Source organism: Chlorocebus sabaeus, chromosome 11 (assembly GCF_047675955.1).
Source record: "Chlorocebus sabaeus isolate Y175 chromosome 11, mChlSab1.0.hap1, whole genome shotgun sequence".
NCBI lineage: Eukaryota > Metazoa > Chordata > Mammalia > Primates > Cercopithecidae > Chlorocebus > Chlorocebus sabaeus.
Window position 1 is genome coordinate 73,590,854 of NC_132914.1, and position 13,717 is coordinate 73,604,570.

The 13,717-nt window shown below is 35.8% G+C and overlaps 1 protein-coding gene across 9 annotated transcripts in view; it reads right to left on the bottom strand.

Moving 5' to 3' along the window:
* Positions 1 to 13,717, bottom strand: part of OSBPL8 (oxysterol binding protein like 8) — a 216,489-nt gene that overhangs the window by 9,583 nt on the left and 193,189 nt on the right. For all 9 annotated transcript variants that reach the window (XM_037996779.2, XM_008004084.3, XM_008004082.3 and 6 more), the window contains 5 exons: positions 13,606 to 13,703; positions 11,666 to 11,755; positions 9,612 to 9,748; positions 7,820 to 8,005; positions 7,409 to 7,496 (listed from right to left, as the gene is read on the bottom strand). In XM_037996779.2, coding sequence (XP_037852707.1) covers positions 7,409 to 7,496; positions 7,820 to 8,005; positions 9,612 to 9,748; positions 11,666 to 11,755; positions 13,606 to 13,703 — 599 coding nt within the window. The remainder of the gene's footprint in view (positions 1 to 7,408; positions 7,497 to 7,819; positions 8,006 to 9,611; positions 9,749 to 11,665; positions 11,756 to 13,605; positions 13,704 to 13,717) is intronic.

Below are 13,717 nucleotides of genomic sequence, written 5' to 3' on the forward strand. Positions count from 1 at the left end.
CAAACAAAAGGAAAAGAAGGACTCCTCCCTAACTCATTTTATAAGGCCAGCATCATCCTGATGCCAAAACCTGGCAGACACAACAAAAAAACTTTCAGGACAATATCCCTGATGAACATCGATGCAAAAATCCTCAATAAAATACTGGGAAACCGAATGCAGCAGCACCTCAAAAAGTTGATCCACCAAGATCAAGTCGGTTTCATCCTTGGGATGCAAGGCTGATTCAATATATGCAAACCAATAAACTTAATCCATCACATAAACAGAACCAAGGACAAAAACCACATGATTATCTCAATAGATGCTGAAAAGGCCTTTAATAAAATTCAACACCCCTTCATGCTAAAAACTCCCAATAAACTAGGTATCGATGGAATGTATCTCAAAATAATAAGAGCTATTTATGACAAACCCACACTCAATATCATACCGAGTGGGCAAAAGCTGGAAACATTCTCTTTGAAAACCGGCACAAGGATGCCCTCTCTCACCACTCCTATTGAACATAGTACTGGAAGTTCTGGCCAGGGCAATCAAGCAAGAGAAAGAAATAAAGGGTATTCAAATAGGAAAAGAGGAAGTCAAATTGTCCCTGTTTGCAGATGACATGATTGTATATTTAAAAAACACCATTGTCTCAGCCCAAAATCTGCTTAAGCTGATAAGCAACTTCAGCAGTCTTAGGATACAAAAAAATCAATGTGCAAAAATCACAAGCATTCTTACACACCAATAACAGACAGAGCGCCAAATCATGACTGAACTCCCATTCACAATTGCTACAAAGAATAAAATACCTGGGAATACAACTTACAAGGGATGTGAAGGACCTGTTCAAGGAGAACTACAAACCACTGCTCAACGAAATAAAAGAGGACACAAACAAATGGAAGAACATTCCATGCTCATGGATAGGAAGAATCAATATCGTGAAAATGGCCATACTGCCCTAAGTAATTTATAGATTCAATGCTATACCCATCAACCTACCACTGACTTTCTTCACAGAATTAGAAAAAACTACTTTAAATTTCACATGGAACCAAAAAAAAAAGCCCATGTAGCCAAGACAATCCTAAGCAAAAAGAACAAAGCTGGAGGCATCAAGCTACCTGACTTCAAACTGTACTACAAAGCTACAGTAACCAAAACAGATATATAGACCGATGGAACAGAACAGAGGTCTCAGAAATAATGCTACACATCTACAACCATCTGATCTTGGACAAACCTGACACAAACAAACAATGGGGAAAGGGTTCCCTATTTAATAAATGGTGCTGGGAAAACTGGCTAGCCTTATGCAGAAAACTGAAACTGGTCTCCTTCCTTACACCTTATACAAAAATTAACTCAAGATGGATTAAAGACTTAAACGTAAGACCTAAAACCATAAAAACCCTAGAAGAAAACCTAGGAAATGCCATTCAGTACACAGGCATGGGCAAAGACTTCATGACTAAAACACCAAAAGCAATGGCAACAAAAGCCAAAATTGACAAATGGGATCTAATTAAACTAAAGAGCTTCTGCACAGCAAAAGAGTCTATCGTCAGAGTGAACAGGCAACCTACAGAATGGGAGAAACTTTTTGCCATCTATCCATCTGACAAAGGCTAATATCCAGAATCTAAAAGGAACTTAAACAAATTCATGAGAAAAAAAACACCACCACCACCACCATGGAAAAGTGGGCAAAGGATATGAACAGACACTTCTCAAAAGAAGACATTTATGCAGCCAACAAACATATTAAAAAAATCTCATCATCACTGATCATTAGAGAAATGCAAATCAAAACCACAATGAGATACCATCTCATGCCAGTTAGAATGGCAATTATTAAAAAGTCAGGAAACAAGAGATGCTGGAGAGCAGGTGGAGAAATAGAACGCTTTTACACTGCTGGTGGGAGTGTAAATTAGTTCAACCATTGTGGAAGACTGTGGCGATTCCTCAAGGATCTAGAACTAGAAATACTATTTGACCCAGCAATCCCATTACTGGGTATATACCAAACGATTATACATCATGCTACTATAAAGACACATGCACACGTATGTTTATTGTGGCACTATTCACAATAGCAAAGACTTGGAACCAACCCAAATGCCCATCAGCGATAAGACTGGATAAAGAAAATCTGGCATATACACACCATGGCATACTATGCAGCCATAAAAAAGGATGAGGTTTTTTTTTGTTTGTTTTTTTTTTTTTTTTTTTTTTTTTTTTTGAGACGGAGTCTCACTCTGTCACCTAGGCTGGAGTGCAGTGGCCAGATCTCAGCTCACTGCAAGCTTCGCCTCCCGGGTCACACCATTCTCCTGCCTCAGCCTCCCGAGTAGCTGGGACTACAGGCGCCTGCCACCTCACCCGGCTAGTTTTTTGTATTTTTTAGTAGAGACAGGGTTTCACTGTGTTAGCCAGGATGGTCTCGATCTCCTGACCTCGTGATCCGCCCGTCTCAGCCTCCCAAAGTACTGGGATTACAGGCTTGAGCCACCGCGCCCGGCAAAAGGATGAGTTAATGTCCGTCACAGGGACATAGATGAAGCTGAAAACCATCATTCTCAGCAAACTAACACAGGAACAGAAAACCAAACACCGCATGTTCTTACTCATAAGTGGGAGCTGAACAGTGAGAACACATGGGCACAGGATGGGGAACAACATACACCGGGATCTATTGGTGGGTAGGGGGGTAGGTGAGGGATAGCATTAGGAGAAATACCTAACATAGATGATGGGTTGATGGGTGTAGCAAACCACCATAGCATGTGTATACCTATGTAACAAAACTGCACATTCTGTGCTTGTATCCCAGAACTTAGAGTATAATTAAAATTAATTAATTAATTAATTGACCATGGATGTCTGGCTTGACATTTAGACACTCAATTCTATTCCATTGGTCAATATGCCTGTTCTTACATAAGTACCACATTCCTTCGATTACTGTAGCTTTATAGTAAGTTTTGAAATCGAAAAGTGAGAGTTCTCTTTATACTTCTTTTTCAAACTTGTTTCGGCTATTTGTGGTCCCTTGCAATTCCATGTGAATTTGAGGATCTGCTTTCCCATTTTTGCAAAAAAAGGTTTGTAACATTGACAGGGATTGTGGCGAATCAGTGGGTTGCTTTGAGTAGTACTGTTATATTCTTATTTTTTTGAGACAGGGTCTCACTCTCACCTAGGCTGGAGTATAGTAGTGCCGTCACGACACTGCAGCCTTGACCTCTCTGGGCTCAGGTGATCCTCCCACCTCAACCTCCCAAGTAGCTGAGACTACAGGCATGTGCCACCATGCCCAGCTAATATTTCTATTTTTTGTAGAGACAGAGTTTTGCCATGTTGTCCAGTCTGGTCTCAAACTCCTGGGCTCAAGCAATTCCTCTGCCTCAGCCTCCCAAAGTGCTGAGGTTACAGGCATAAGCCACTGTGCCTGGCCAAAATCTTAACAATATTAACCTTTTCTACCTGAGAATATGAGGTGTCTTTCCCTTTATTTAAATGTTCTTTCATTTCTTTAGCAATGTTTTATAGTTTTCACTGTAGAAGTCTTTCAGTTCCTTGGTTAAATTTGTTCTTTTAGATGCTATTATTGAATTGCTTTCTTAATTTTGAGAGTTTTTACTGTTAGAAACATAACTGATTTTTGTGTGTTGATCTTATTCCCAGCAATTTTTCTTAAGTTCATTAGCTCTAGTAGCTTTCTATGGATTCTTTGGGATTTTCTATATATAGGATAATGTCACCTGTTAATTAGAGATAGTTTTACTTCTTTGTTTCCAATTTTGATGACTTCTCTTTTTTTTTCTTGCTCTAGCTAGAACTTCCAGTACAATGGTAAATAGGAGTGGTGAAAGTGGGAATGTTTGTCTTGTTCCTGATGTTACGGGGAAGGCTTTCAACCTGTCACCACTGAGTCTACTATTTGTGGGTTTTTCATACATGCCCTTAATCATGTTGAGGAAGTCTCTTCTCTTCCTAGTTTTATGAGGTCTTTCTTTTGATTATGAAATGGTGATGGATTTTGTCAAATGCTTTTTCTGTCAATTGAGATGACCATGTGATTTCCCCCCTTCTTAATGTGATATATTACATTGATTTTCTTACGTGGAACCAACCTTGCATTTCTGGAATAAATTCCACTTGGTCATGGTGTGTAATCTTTCTAATATGCTACTGAATTTTGTTTGCTACTATTTTGTTAAGGATGTATGAATCTTACTTATAAAGGTTATTGTTTGTAATTTTATTTTCTTGTGATGTCTTTATCTGGCTTTGACATTAGGGTAATGTTAGCTTCAGAGAATAAGTCAGTAAATGTTCCCATCTCTTCTATTTTTTAGAGTTTGAGAAGGATTTGTGCTTGTTCTTTAAAGTTTTGTAGAATTCACCAGTGCAGCCATCTGATCTTGAATTTTTCTTTGGAGGTTTTTGGTTACTGATTCCATCTCTTTATTGTTACAGCTCTATTGAGATTTTCTGTTTCTTTTTGAGTCAGTTTATGTAATTTGTGAGTTTCTAGGGATTTGTTGGCATACAATTATTCATAGTGTTCTCTCATAATCCCTTCTATTTCTTTATGATTGGTAGTAACATCGCCACTTTAATTGCTGATTTTAGTCATTTGCTGTCTTCTTTCTTGCTTCCTCAGCCTAGCTGATGGTTTATTGATTTTGTTTATTTTTATCAAAGAGCAACTTTTGGTTTGGTTTCACAAATTCTATTTTTTTCCTACTCTCTATTCTGTTTATCTGTACTCTAATCTTCATTATTTTCTTCTTCTGCTAGCTTTGGGTTTAGTTTTTTCTTCTTTTTCCAGTTTCTCATGGTATGAAGTAAGGTTATTGATTTGAGATCTCTTTTAATGTAGATGTTCGCAGATATATATTTTCCTTACCTTTGCTGTATCTCGTAAGTTTTGTTATACTGTATTTTTGTTTTCACTTGTCTAAGTATTACCTAATTTCCCTTGTGTTTTTCTTTGACCCATTGAGTTTTTGTTTTGTTTTGTTTTGTTTGTTTCTGAGATAGAGTCTCACTCTGTTGCCCAGGCTGGAGTGCAATGGTGTGATCTCGGCTCACTACAACCTCCGTCTCCCAGGTTTACATGATTCTCATGCCTCAATCACCTGAGTAGGTGGGATTTACTGAGACATGTTATATGGTGTAACATATGGTCTATCCTGAAGAATGTTCCATGTATACTTGAGAAGAATGTGCATTCTTCCGTGGTTGGGTGGATTGTTCTAGGTCAAGTTGGTTTACAGTGTGGTTCAAGTTATCCATTTCCTCCTTATTGATTTTCTGTCTAGAGGTTCTATCCATTGCTAAAAGTAATTTACTGAATTTTCCATCTATTGTTATATAGCCGTTTCTATCTTCCAATTCTGTCAGTTTGCTTTGTGTATTTTGGGGCTCTGTTGATTGGTGTGTATATACATATATATGAATTGACCCTTTTATCAATACGCCATGTTCCTTTTTGTCTCTTGTAACAAGTTTTGACTTAAAGTCTATTTAGTCTGACATTAGTATAAACACCTCAGTTTTCCTTTGGTTACTATTGGCCACCTCAGTTTTCCTTTAGTTGCTATTTGCACATAATATTATTTTCTAACTTTTCATTTTACTCTGTCTATGGATCTAAAGTGAATCTCTTGTACACAGCATATAGTTGGGTTATGTTTATTTTAATCAATTTTTACAATTTGTCTTTTGCTCAGAGAGTTTAATCTATTTACATTTTAAAGTGACTATGGATAAAAACTTCTGATTTTGCTACTTTCTATATGTCATGTATGTTTTTTGTTTCTTATTTACTCCATTACTGCCTGCTTTTGTGCTTATTTCTTGTAGTTAACTGTTTTGATTCCCTTCTCATTTTCTTTTGTATTTTTTAAGGTATTTTATTTGTGGTTACTATGGGGATGACATTTACACCTACCTCTACAACAATCTAGTTTGAGTCGATACCAACTTAACTTCAGTAGTACACAAAAACTTTCCTCCTATACAGCTCCATCCTCTCTGCTTTTATGTTGTAACAAACTATATCTTTATATATTGTACGTCTGATAACAAAGATATGTAATTAAATTATTTTTCATTCATTTATTTTTTAAGTCCTGTAGGGAATAAAAGATGACTTACAAACTAAAATTACAACAGCACTAGCTTTTATATTTGCCCAACTATTTACTGAAAATATTACTTCATACAGCTTTGTGAGTTTCATTTTATTCTGAAGGATTTCCCTTAGCATTTTTTTGTAGGGCAGGTCTAGTGGTAATGAACTCCCTCAGCTTTTATCTGGGAATGTCTTAATTTCTCCCCCATTTTTGAATGACAGTTTTGCCAGATATAGAATTCTTGATTGACAAGTTTTTTCTTCTACCACTTTAAATATGTCATCTCATTGCCTTCTGGCCTCCATGGTTTCTATGAGAAATCGGTTGTTAATCCTATGGATGATCCCTGATGTATGTGATAAGTTGCTTCTCTCTGCTGGTTTTAAGACTCTCTTTGGCTTTTGACAGTTTGCTGTGGTGTGGTTCTCTCTGAGATCATCCTACTTGGAGTTTGTTCAGCTTCTTGAATTTGTAGATTTATCTTTCACCAAATTTAGGGATTTGGGGGTCTTCTTTCCTTAAATATTCTTCATTCGTTTCTCTGTCTTCTCTCTGTGGAACTCCCATAATGCAATGATAACCCACTTGATGGTGTCCCACAGGTCCTTTAGGCTCTGTTCATGTCACTTCATTCATTTTTCTTTCTTCTCCTCAGACTGGATAATTTCCATGATCTTATCTCTAAGTTTCCTGATCCTGTCTTATGCTTGCTTATATTTGCTTTTGAATATCTCTGGTGAATTTTCATTTTCATTATACCTTTCAGCTCCAGAATTTGTTTGGCTCCCTTGAATAACTTGTCTTTACTGATTTTCTCAGAGATGAGTGCCTGTGTAAGTCCTTCAGGTAGTATCCTGACAGCTTAGGACAGACATACACAACTGTGTCTGAGGTCCACTGTGTTCCTTCTGGAACTAGGAACTTACACTGGCAATGCAGGGGCCCTTCAAGACTGCTACTGCACTGGGAAGGACCTGGGGCAAGGGCAGGAAAAATGCCATAAAGCTTTCCTCTCTTTGCACTTTCTTGATCCAGTGTTCACTTGGTTGCTGAACACCTCTGACTGTTTTCCAGAGTTCTGGCAAACTGAGTTGACAGTTTTTGCTTGTTTTCTGATTTTTTTGGGGGTAACAAGAGTTCAGAGCTGCCTATTTTGCTCACCCAAAATTTTACATTTTGAAACCAAATTTTAAATGTTGGTTGTTACAGATACTAAAGATTTAACAAATTTATGTATCTAGTGTATCTGTTTTTTTATTACATACCATTGGAGTACGATGTTTCACTTTGGTCTGAATAACACCATCTTTTTCAAATTGTATCATATCATTAAGTGGGTCCCATGGTCGGGTACTACATAAATGAAAAAAAAAATACCATTTGCTCAATGACTAAACAAAGAACTTTAAAATTTTCTATGATTCAATTTTATTAATAATTATATACGTAGTTCTAATAATGAGATTTCCCCATATCTAATCTTTGGACCCTCATTTTATAGGCTAACTACTATCATAGAGTCAAGCTTATAATGAATGCAAAACCAAGTTTAAAAATCTCACACTAATACACATGGTTTAATTAAAAACTACTCCAGCAACAAATATTCTAGAAATAAAGGCAATAAACCATGCTAATAATATATTGTTTGAAATAAACTATTTTAAGTTACTTACTCTGCAAACTTGTAATGCCATTCTCCTGTGAGTGGATCAAGTTCAAATAATTTGCAAGACCATTCTTCATTTTTTGTTTTCCGATCTCTGGCAGCTTGTCTTTGAGCTTCTTCCAAAACATACTTCTCTTGGGTAGCTTCAGTTTGGTCTTTGGCATTTATGGCTCGAGTTACTCGTTGCCAGAGTCTAATACATGTGCAAAAATAGTATTAAAAATGCAACAGAAAATAAAATCTATATAGAACAGGCTTCAGTCCCCTTGTAGAGAAAATAATGTTCACATGAATTTCTGGCTTTGACAACACTTATGCTCATAGGCTTAGAAATGAGTCAAGATATAAATTCAGTCCCTTGAGTAGAGAGAGGGACTCTCTATGAATTAAGTTCATAAGTGGAGACTAATTTTACTTTTACTTGGCAAGAGAAACTTACTATATAGACTCTAAAACTCATGGTAGTAAGTGTTGCTGGCTCAAGATGATAGGAATGTAATGAAGGTAAAGTTCAGGAATCTATGCTTTAAGCAAGCTTCCTAGATGATTCTTACACTGTTTAACATCCACTGGCTTCAGAAAGATCCATTAATGTAATGCAGTGCTTCTCAAGTTTGGATCCATGAATTATCAGAGAACTTTTATAATCAGAATCTCTGGGGTCAGGCCCAAGTATTGATACATTTTTTAAATGTTTCCCCAAAATATTTTAATGTATTGCCAGTGTTGAGAACCACTGGTTTAACAGAAAAGACTACTGAGGTAAAATGATATCCTCTACTGGTTCTTTCTTCTGTTAAATAAAAGTTTATCTATATCCTACCCATCTAGAAAGGCAACATGTTAAAACCAGAAGAAAAGGCTTTGGGATCAGATAGACTTGAGTCAAGTCCTAGAGCTGCCACTTCTTAGCTGGTGCACTTAAAGTTATTTATCCTAAGTCTCATTTCCTCATCTTCAAATATGCTGAATTATACACTCTCAAAAATTATCATATGTATGCCTTGGCAAAGCTTATCTCTGGATAAAGAACATCAAGTGGTTATGGCAGAATATTTAGAACTGGTACATACACATTCTTCCATCTTTGACAACCTTAATTTTGAGTGTAGAAAGGAAGGTACACACACACTTGAATTCCCATGAGAGAGAATAATATGTATGTGGGAACATGTAGGGAGGACTAAGTTGCATAATGAGTGTTTAGTGCCTAGCAAAGTATCTTTTATACATAAGTCTCTTTCTCTTAACACAAAGATATAATAACAATAAAATGGGGAATGTGTATATAATATTTTTGATTCAAAAAAGTTCATGACTTAAGAACAGAAATGATAGCCTTAATTATTATCCAGCTAGTAAGTCCTTTAGAAGCCAGTCCATCCAGTAACTTTATTTTTGTTTCAGAGAATGGTACAGAAGTAGATTCTGCACCATTCCCTTTACCTAGAGTTCTAATGCCTAAACTAGGTTAGAAAACAGTTGCCAGGTAGAAACTAAGAGTCACTAATTAGTCCTGTAATCTTATTTAAACAAAAACTTTTTTTTTTAAGGTTCTGGAGAAGTTGATAAAGAAAAACATGAGTAGTTTTGAGGTACAGAAAAGCAAGACGATATATATTATATTTATTTGACATTCTTATACACAGAAACAGAATACTGTCACATTCCACAAATGATAAACTATTTTGCTGAATTAAGATATGACAGAAGAAAGGTGACAAAATGACCATTTCATTAAGGAATTGAAAAACTACTCCCTGATCCTTATGAAGTTAGCTGTAAAACAGTATACTTACTTCTCTGATTCAAAATCTCCCTGTTCTTCAAATTTTACAGTGTGCCTTATTAATCTCCATTGCTTAATGTCAGGTGTTGGATTCCAGAAAACCTCTGAATTATCAGTCTTTTTATCAGTAATAAAAACTTCACTATCCTATATTTAAAGAAATTCAAAATTAATGTAGAGAATTATACTTAGAAGGCGATTTTATAGTATAGTAATATGACGGTGAGAATTTCTTTTGGTTAATCCTCCAGTTAAAAACATTTTTAAAAACAAATGTAACTAGCACTTTTCCAAAAGCCCCATGTTTCTTATCATTTTTATAAAAACATTGATTGAATACATAATACTAGTTAATTAAAAAGAATTTGGTTGAATATCCAGTTTGTGATATTTCACAAGTCTTACTTCATAAATTTCAAACATTACATGCAAAGCCTCAATAACCATCTCCAAACTGTCAAAGTAGAGCATAGTATTTGTTGCAGCTACAATGAGATGCTGTTGACTATCCATGGTTTCAATATACTCATACATACACATACACATCCCTCTGAAAGAGGTTTTCCTAGCATTAAAAATTTGAGGTCTATCTCTATCGAATAATCTTTCTATCTAAGAGATGGTCTTACTCTCTTGTGTAGGCTGGAGTGCAGCGGTGCTATCTACCTTATCTATCTAATCTATTTTACCTATCCAATTTATCTACCTGTCTATCCATCCTTCTCTTTCTCTCTCTCTCTCTCATTTCTCTCTCTCATCTATATCTGAGACAGGGTCTTGCTCTCTCACCCAGGCTGGAGTGCAGTAGCACAATCATGGCTCACTGCAGCTTTCACCTCCCAGGCTCAAGCAATCTTCCTGCCTTGGCTTCCTGAGTAGCTGGGACAGGCATGTGCCATCATGCTCATCTAATTTTTTTATTTTTATTTTTAGTAGAGAAGAGGTCTCGTTATGTCACCCAGGCTGATCTCAAACTCCTGAGCTCATGCGATCCTCCTACCTCAGCTTCCCAAAGTGCTGGAATTATAGGTGTGAGTCACCCCACCTAGACAGAAATTTCGTTTTTTAAAAATGACTGCTACTTTTTTTCCAGAAGACGCTCAGATTTAAGGCAATTAAAAAAAATTTTCAGTGTATGTGGCCACTTAGCGGAGTCCCTAAATACAGTTTCACTTTCTCATATTTCTCAACATTTTCTGCTTACTGTATGCAGAAAGGAACATATACTCAGTGCTCATAGTACGGTATATCCATGCAGTGCCATGATTCTTTTTATTCATTTAAGTGTCTCTTAACAAAATTACATAAATATGAATTTAGGTTAGCACAGAAGTAAATAAAAACCATTGCTCTCGTACACCACTATATCCTTTCCATGTTCCACTGAAAGGAATATAACTAATTGGAACTATGCCTCTTTCTTCTATGTGAGAGGCAGTAGAGTGCTGTGCATAAAAGCACAGCCCTGGAGCCAGGGTTCCTGGGCTTTAATTCTTGTTCCACCACTTACTTTGAGCAAATTATGTGAACTCTCTGTGCCTCAGTGTCCTCTTCTATAAAATGGGGACAATAATAAACAATAATAAAATGGTCATGGCACCTATATACTCACCTCATAGGGTTATATGTTATAAATATTAAATCAGTTAATATGAGTAACATTCTTAAAAATGCAGTAAGTCATATATATAAGTGTTAGCTATTTCTACTGATTTTAAAGTTTTGGAAATAAAATATTACATAAAATTCATTATTGTTGATAACAGATCAACACCAAAATATCTGCTATTAAGCTGATACTTATGTTAAATAGTGATGTTTTCAGCAATGGAATAAGTTTTAAATTTTAAATGTGATTATTTTTTTTTCCCACAGAATAAAATCCTTTACAAAAATATGTACCCTCTCCCCTCCAGCTCACATACTCTTCCTCAAGGAGACCTTGCCACTCTCCCAGTGAGAAGTGGGATCTCTATTTCTTCTCCTTGAATTTGGGTGGTCTTACAATTCTCCAAATAATAGACGACAGTGGAAGTAAAATTCTTTACAATACAAAATACTTACCCAATGACCTTCCAAAGTAGCTAGGACTTCTTTTCCCAGTTTAAGTTTCCCTGATATTTGATTAACACAGTCACTACTCCCTAGGAATGGCTTTCAAATGAGAAAATGTTAAAACATTTTACTTATCACTTATATTTACATATAATGTAAAACCAAAACAAAAAAAAAACAACAAAAATTACTTGCATAGTTACAGTGCTCTTGAATGAACAAGCAGTAAAAAATACTGACTCAAATTTCAGTTAGAAATGTTTAATAAGAAATCTGAATTGCTGCTATGAAAAAATAGGATAAAACAAGCAGACTGTGTTAAATGAAAATAAACATATGAAGAAAGATCACACTGATATAACTGACTCATGTTCCATGTATGCTCAAATCCTGTGTCCTCACCTAACTGTCAAGACTGTGCCCTATCAATGTGACATTATCTTAAGCAATAACAACTCAGTAAACCTAAGGGAATTAAACGATCCATTGAAATAAATAACACCCCTTCCTTAAAAAATAAACACATAAAAATAAAAAGTAAAATACATAGCTAAAAAAAGCCTACAAAAAATAAACTTAGAAGGAATATATTTTTAGTTACTATAATACCTAATGTCTCTCCTTAGAGACAAAATTTTGATGCTCCAATGTAATACTTAAAGGCGTCATATATACTTAAGAACTCATTCATCATGATCTTTAAACATTATCATCACCATATAAGCAAAATTTTGCCAAGGTGAAAGAAAAATAAAAAAAAGACACTGCATCAAATAATACTTAAGAGGTCTTTTTCATTACAGCAAAATTGCTTATCAGCTGGATATCAACATAGCAGCAATTTAGTAATATTACATAGTTCACAGAAATATTTTTATCTGAACATAATATACTATTGTTCAAGAACAATTAATTCACATTAAGTTCTCAAATTTCCCTTTCATTTTAAGGCAGACAAAAATTTCCAAAGATGGCCTTGACAATAGGTACCCTCTCCCCTCCAGCTCATATACTGTTCCTCAAGGAGACCTTGCCACTCTCCCAATGAGAAGTGGGGTCTATATTTCTTCTCCTTGAATTTGGGTGGTCTTATAATTCTCCAAATAATAGACGACAGTGGAAGTGATATAATTTGGCTTCTCAGACTAGGTCATAGAAAGCAAAGGCAGCTTCTGCCTTGCTCATTGGGGCACTTGCACTTTGAAACCCTCAACTGCCAAGTAAGAAGTCTACTTTGAGGCTGTCATGCTGTCAGGAAACCAAGTCACATGGAAAGGCTGTGTATACAGGTGCTCAGATTAGCAGTCCTAGTCCTTCGGTCACCCTAGACCAGGTATCAGATATGTAGTGATAAGCCTTCAGGTGATTACAGTCCCTAACTATTGAGTCACCCATGGCCTACAAAGTCTTTCTGAGACCCCAGACATTATGAAGCAGAGATAAGTTATTCCCAATATGCCCTGTCCAAATGTTTGACTCATAGAACTCACGAGGAACAGCACAGTTATTAAGTCTGCTGAGTTTTAGAGTAATTTATTACATAGAAATAGTGACTAACACAACTGTGCCTTAGTTTACACAGCTAGACTGCAAGATGACACATATCTTCTAGTATTTGGTAAAAAACAATCCTTTAATTTATTAAGAAATTTCTGTCTAATCACTTCTTAAATCTCATCTTCTATATAATACCCACAGTTTTATTAATTAAGATGAAAAACAAAAAATGTCTTTGTGTTAATTTGAATTTTCCAAGGCTGCTATCTTAGGCTATCTGAAGATACTCACCTAGCCTTGTCCTTATCCCTTAGATGCTCTTATCTTTGACCTGACGTAAATTGTTTTCTTACATTTAGTCCTTAATTAGGAAATACATGGTGCCCATTATTCAATATTTATTGTATGGCTCTCCTTCTAGTTAGGTGATACCTACTATTATCTCTACTAACCTTTAGTTTAAATTCAAGTATTGCACTGTATCCAGTTTTTTGACATGTAATATTGACTGTTCCACCAAGCTCCAGTGTCATTGTACCATAAAGAATTCCTAAAGGAAAAATA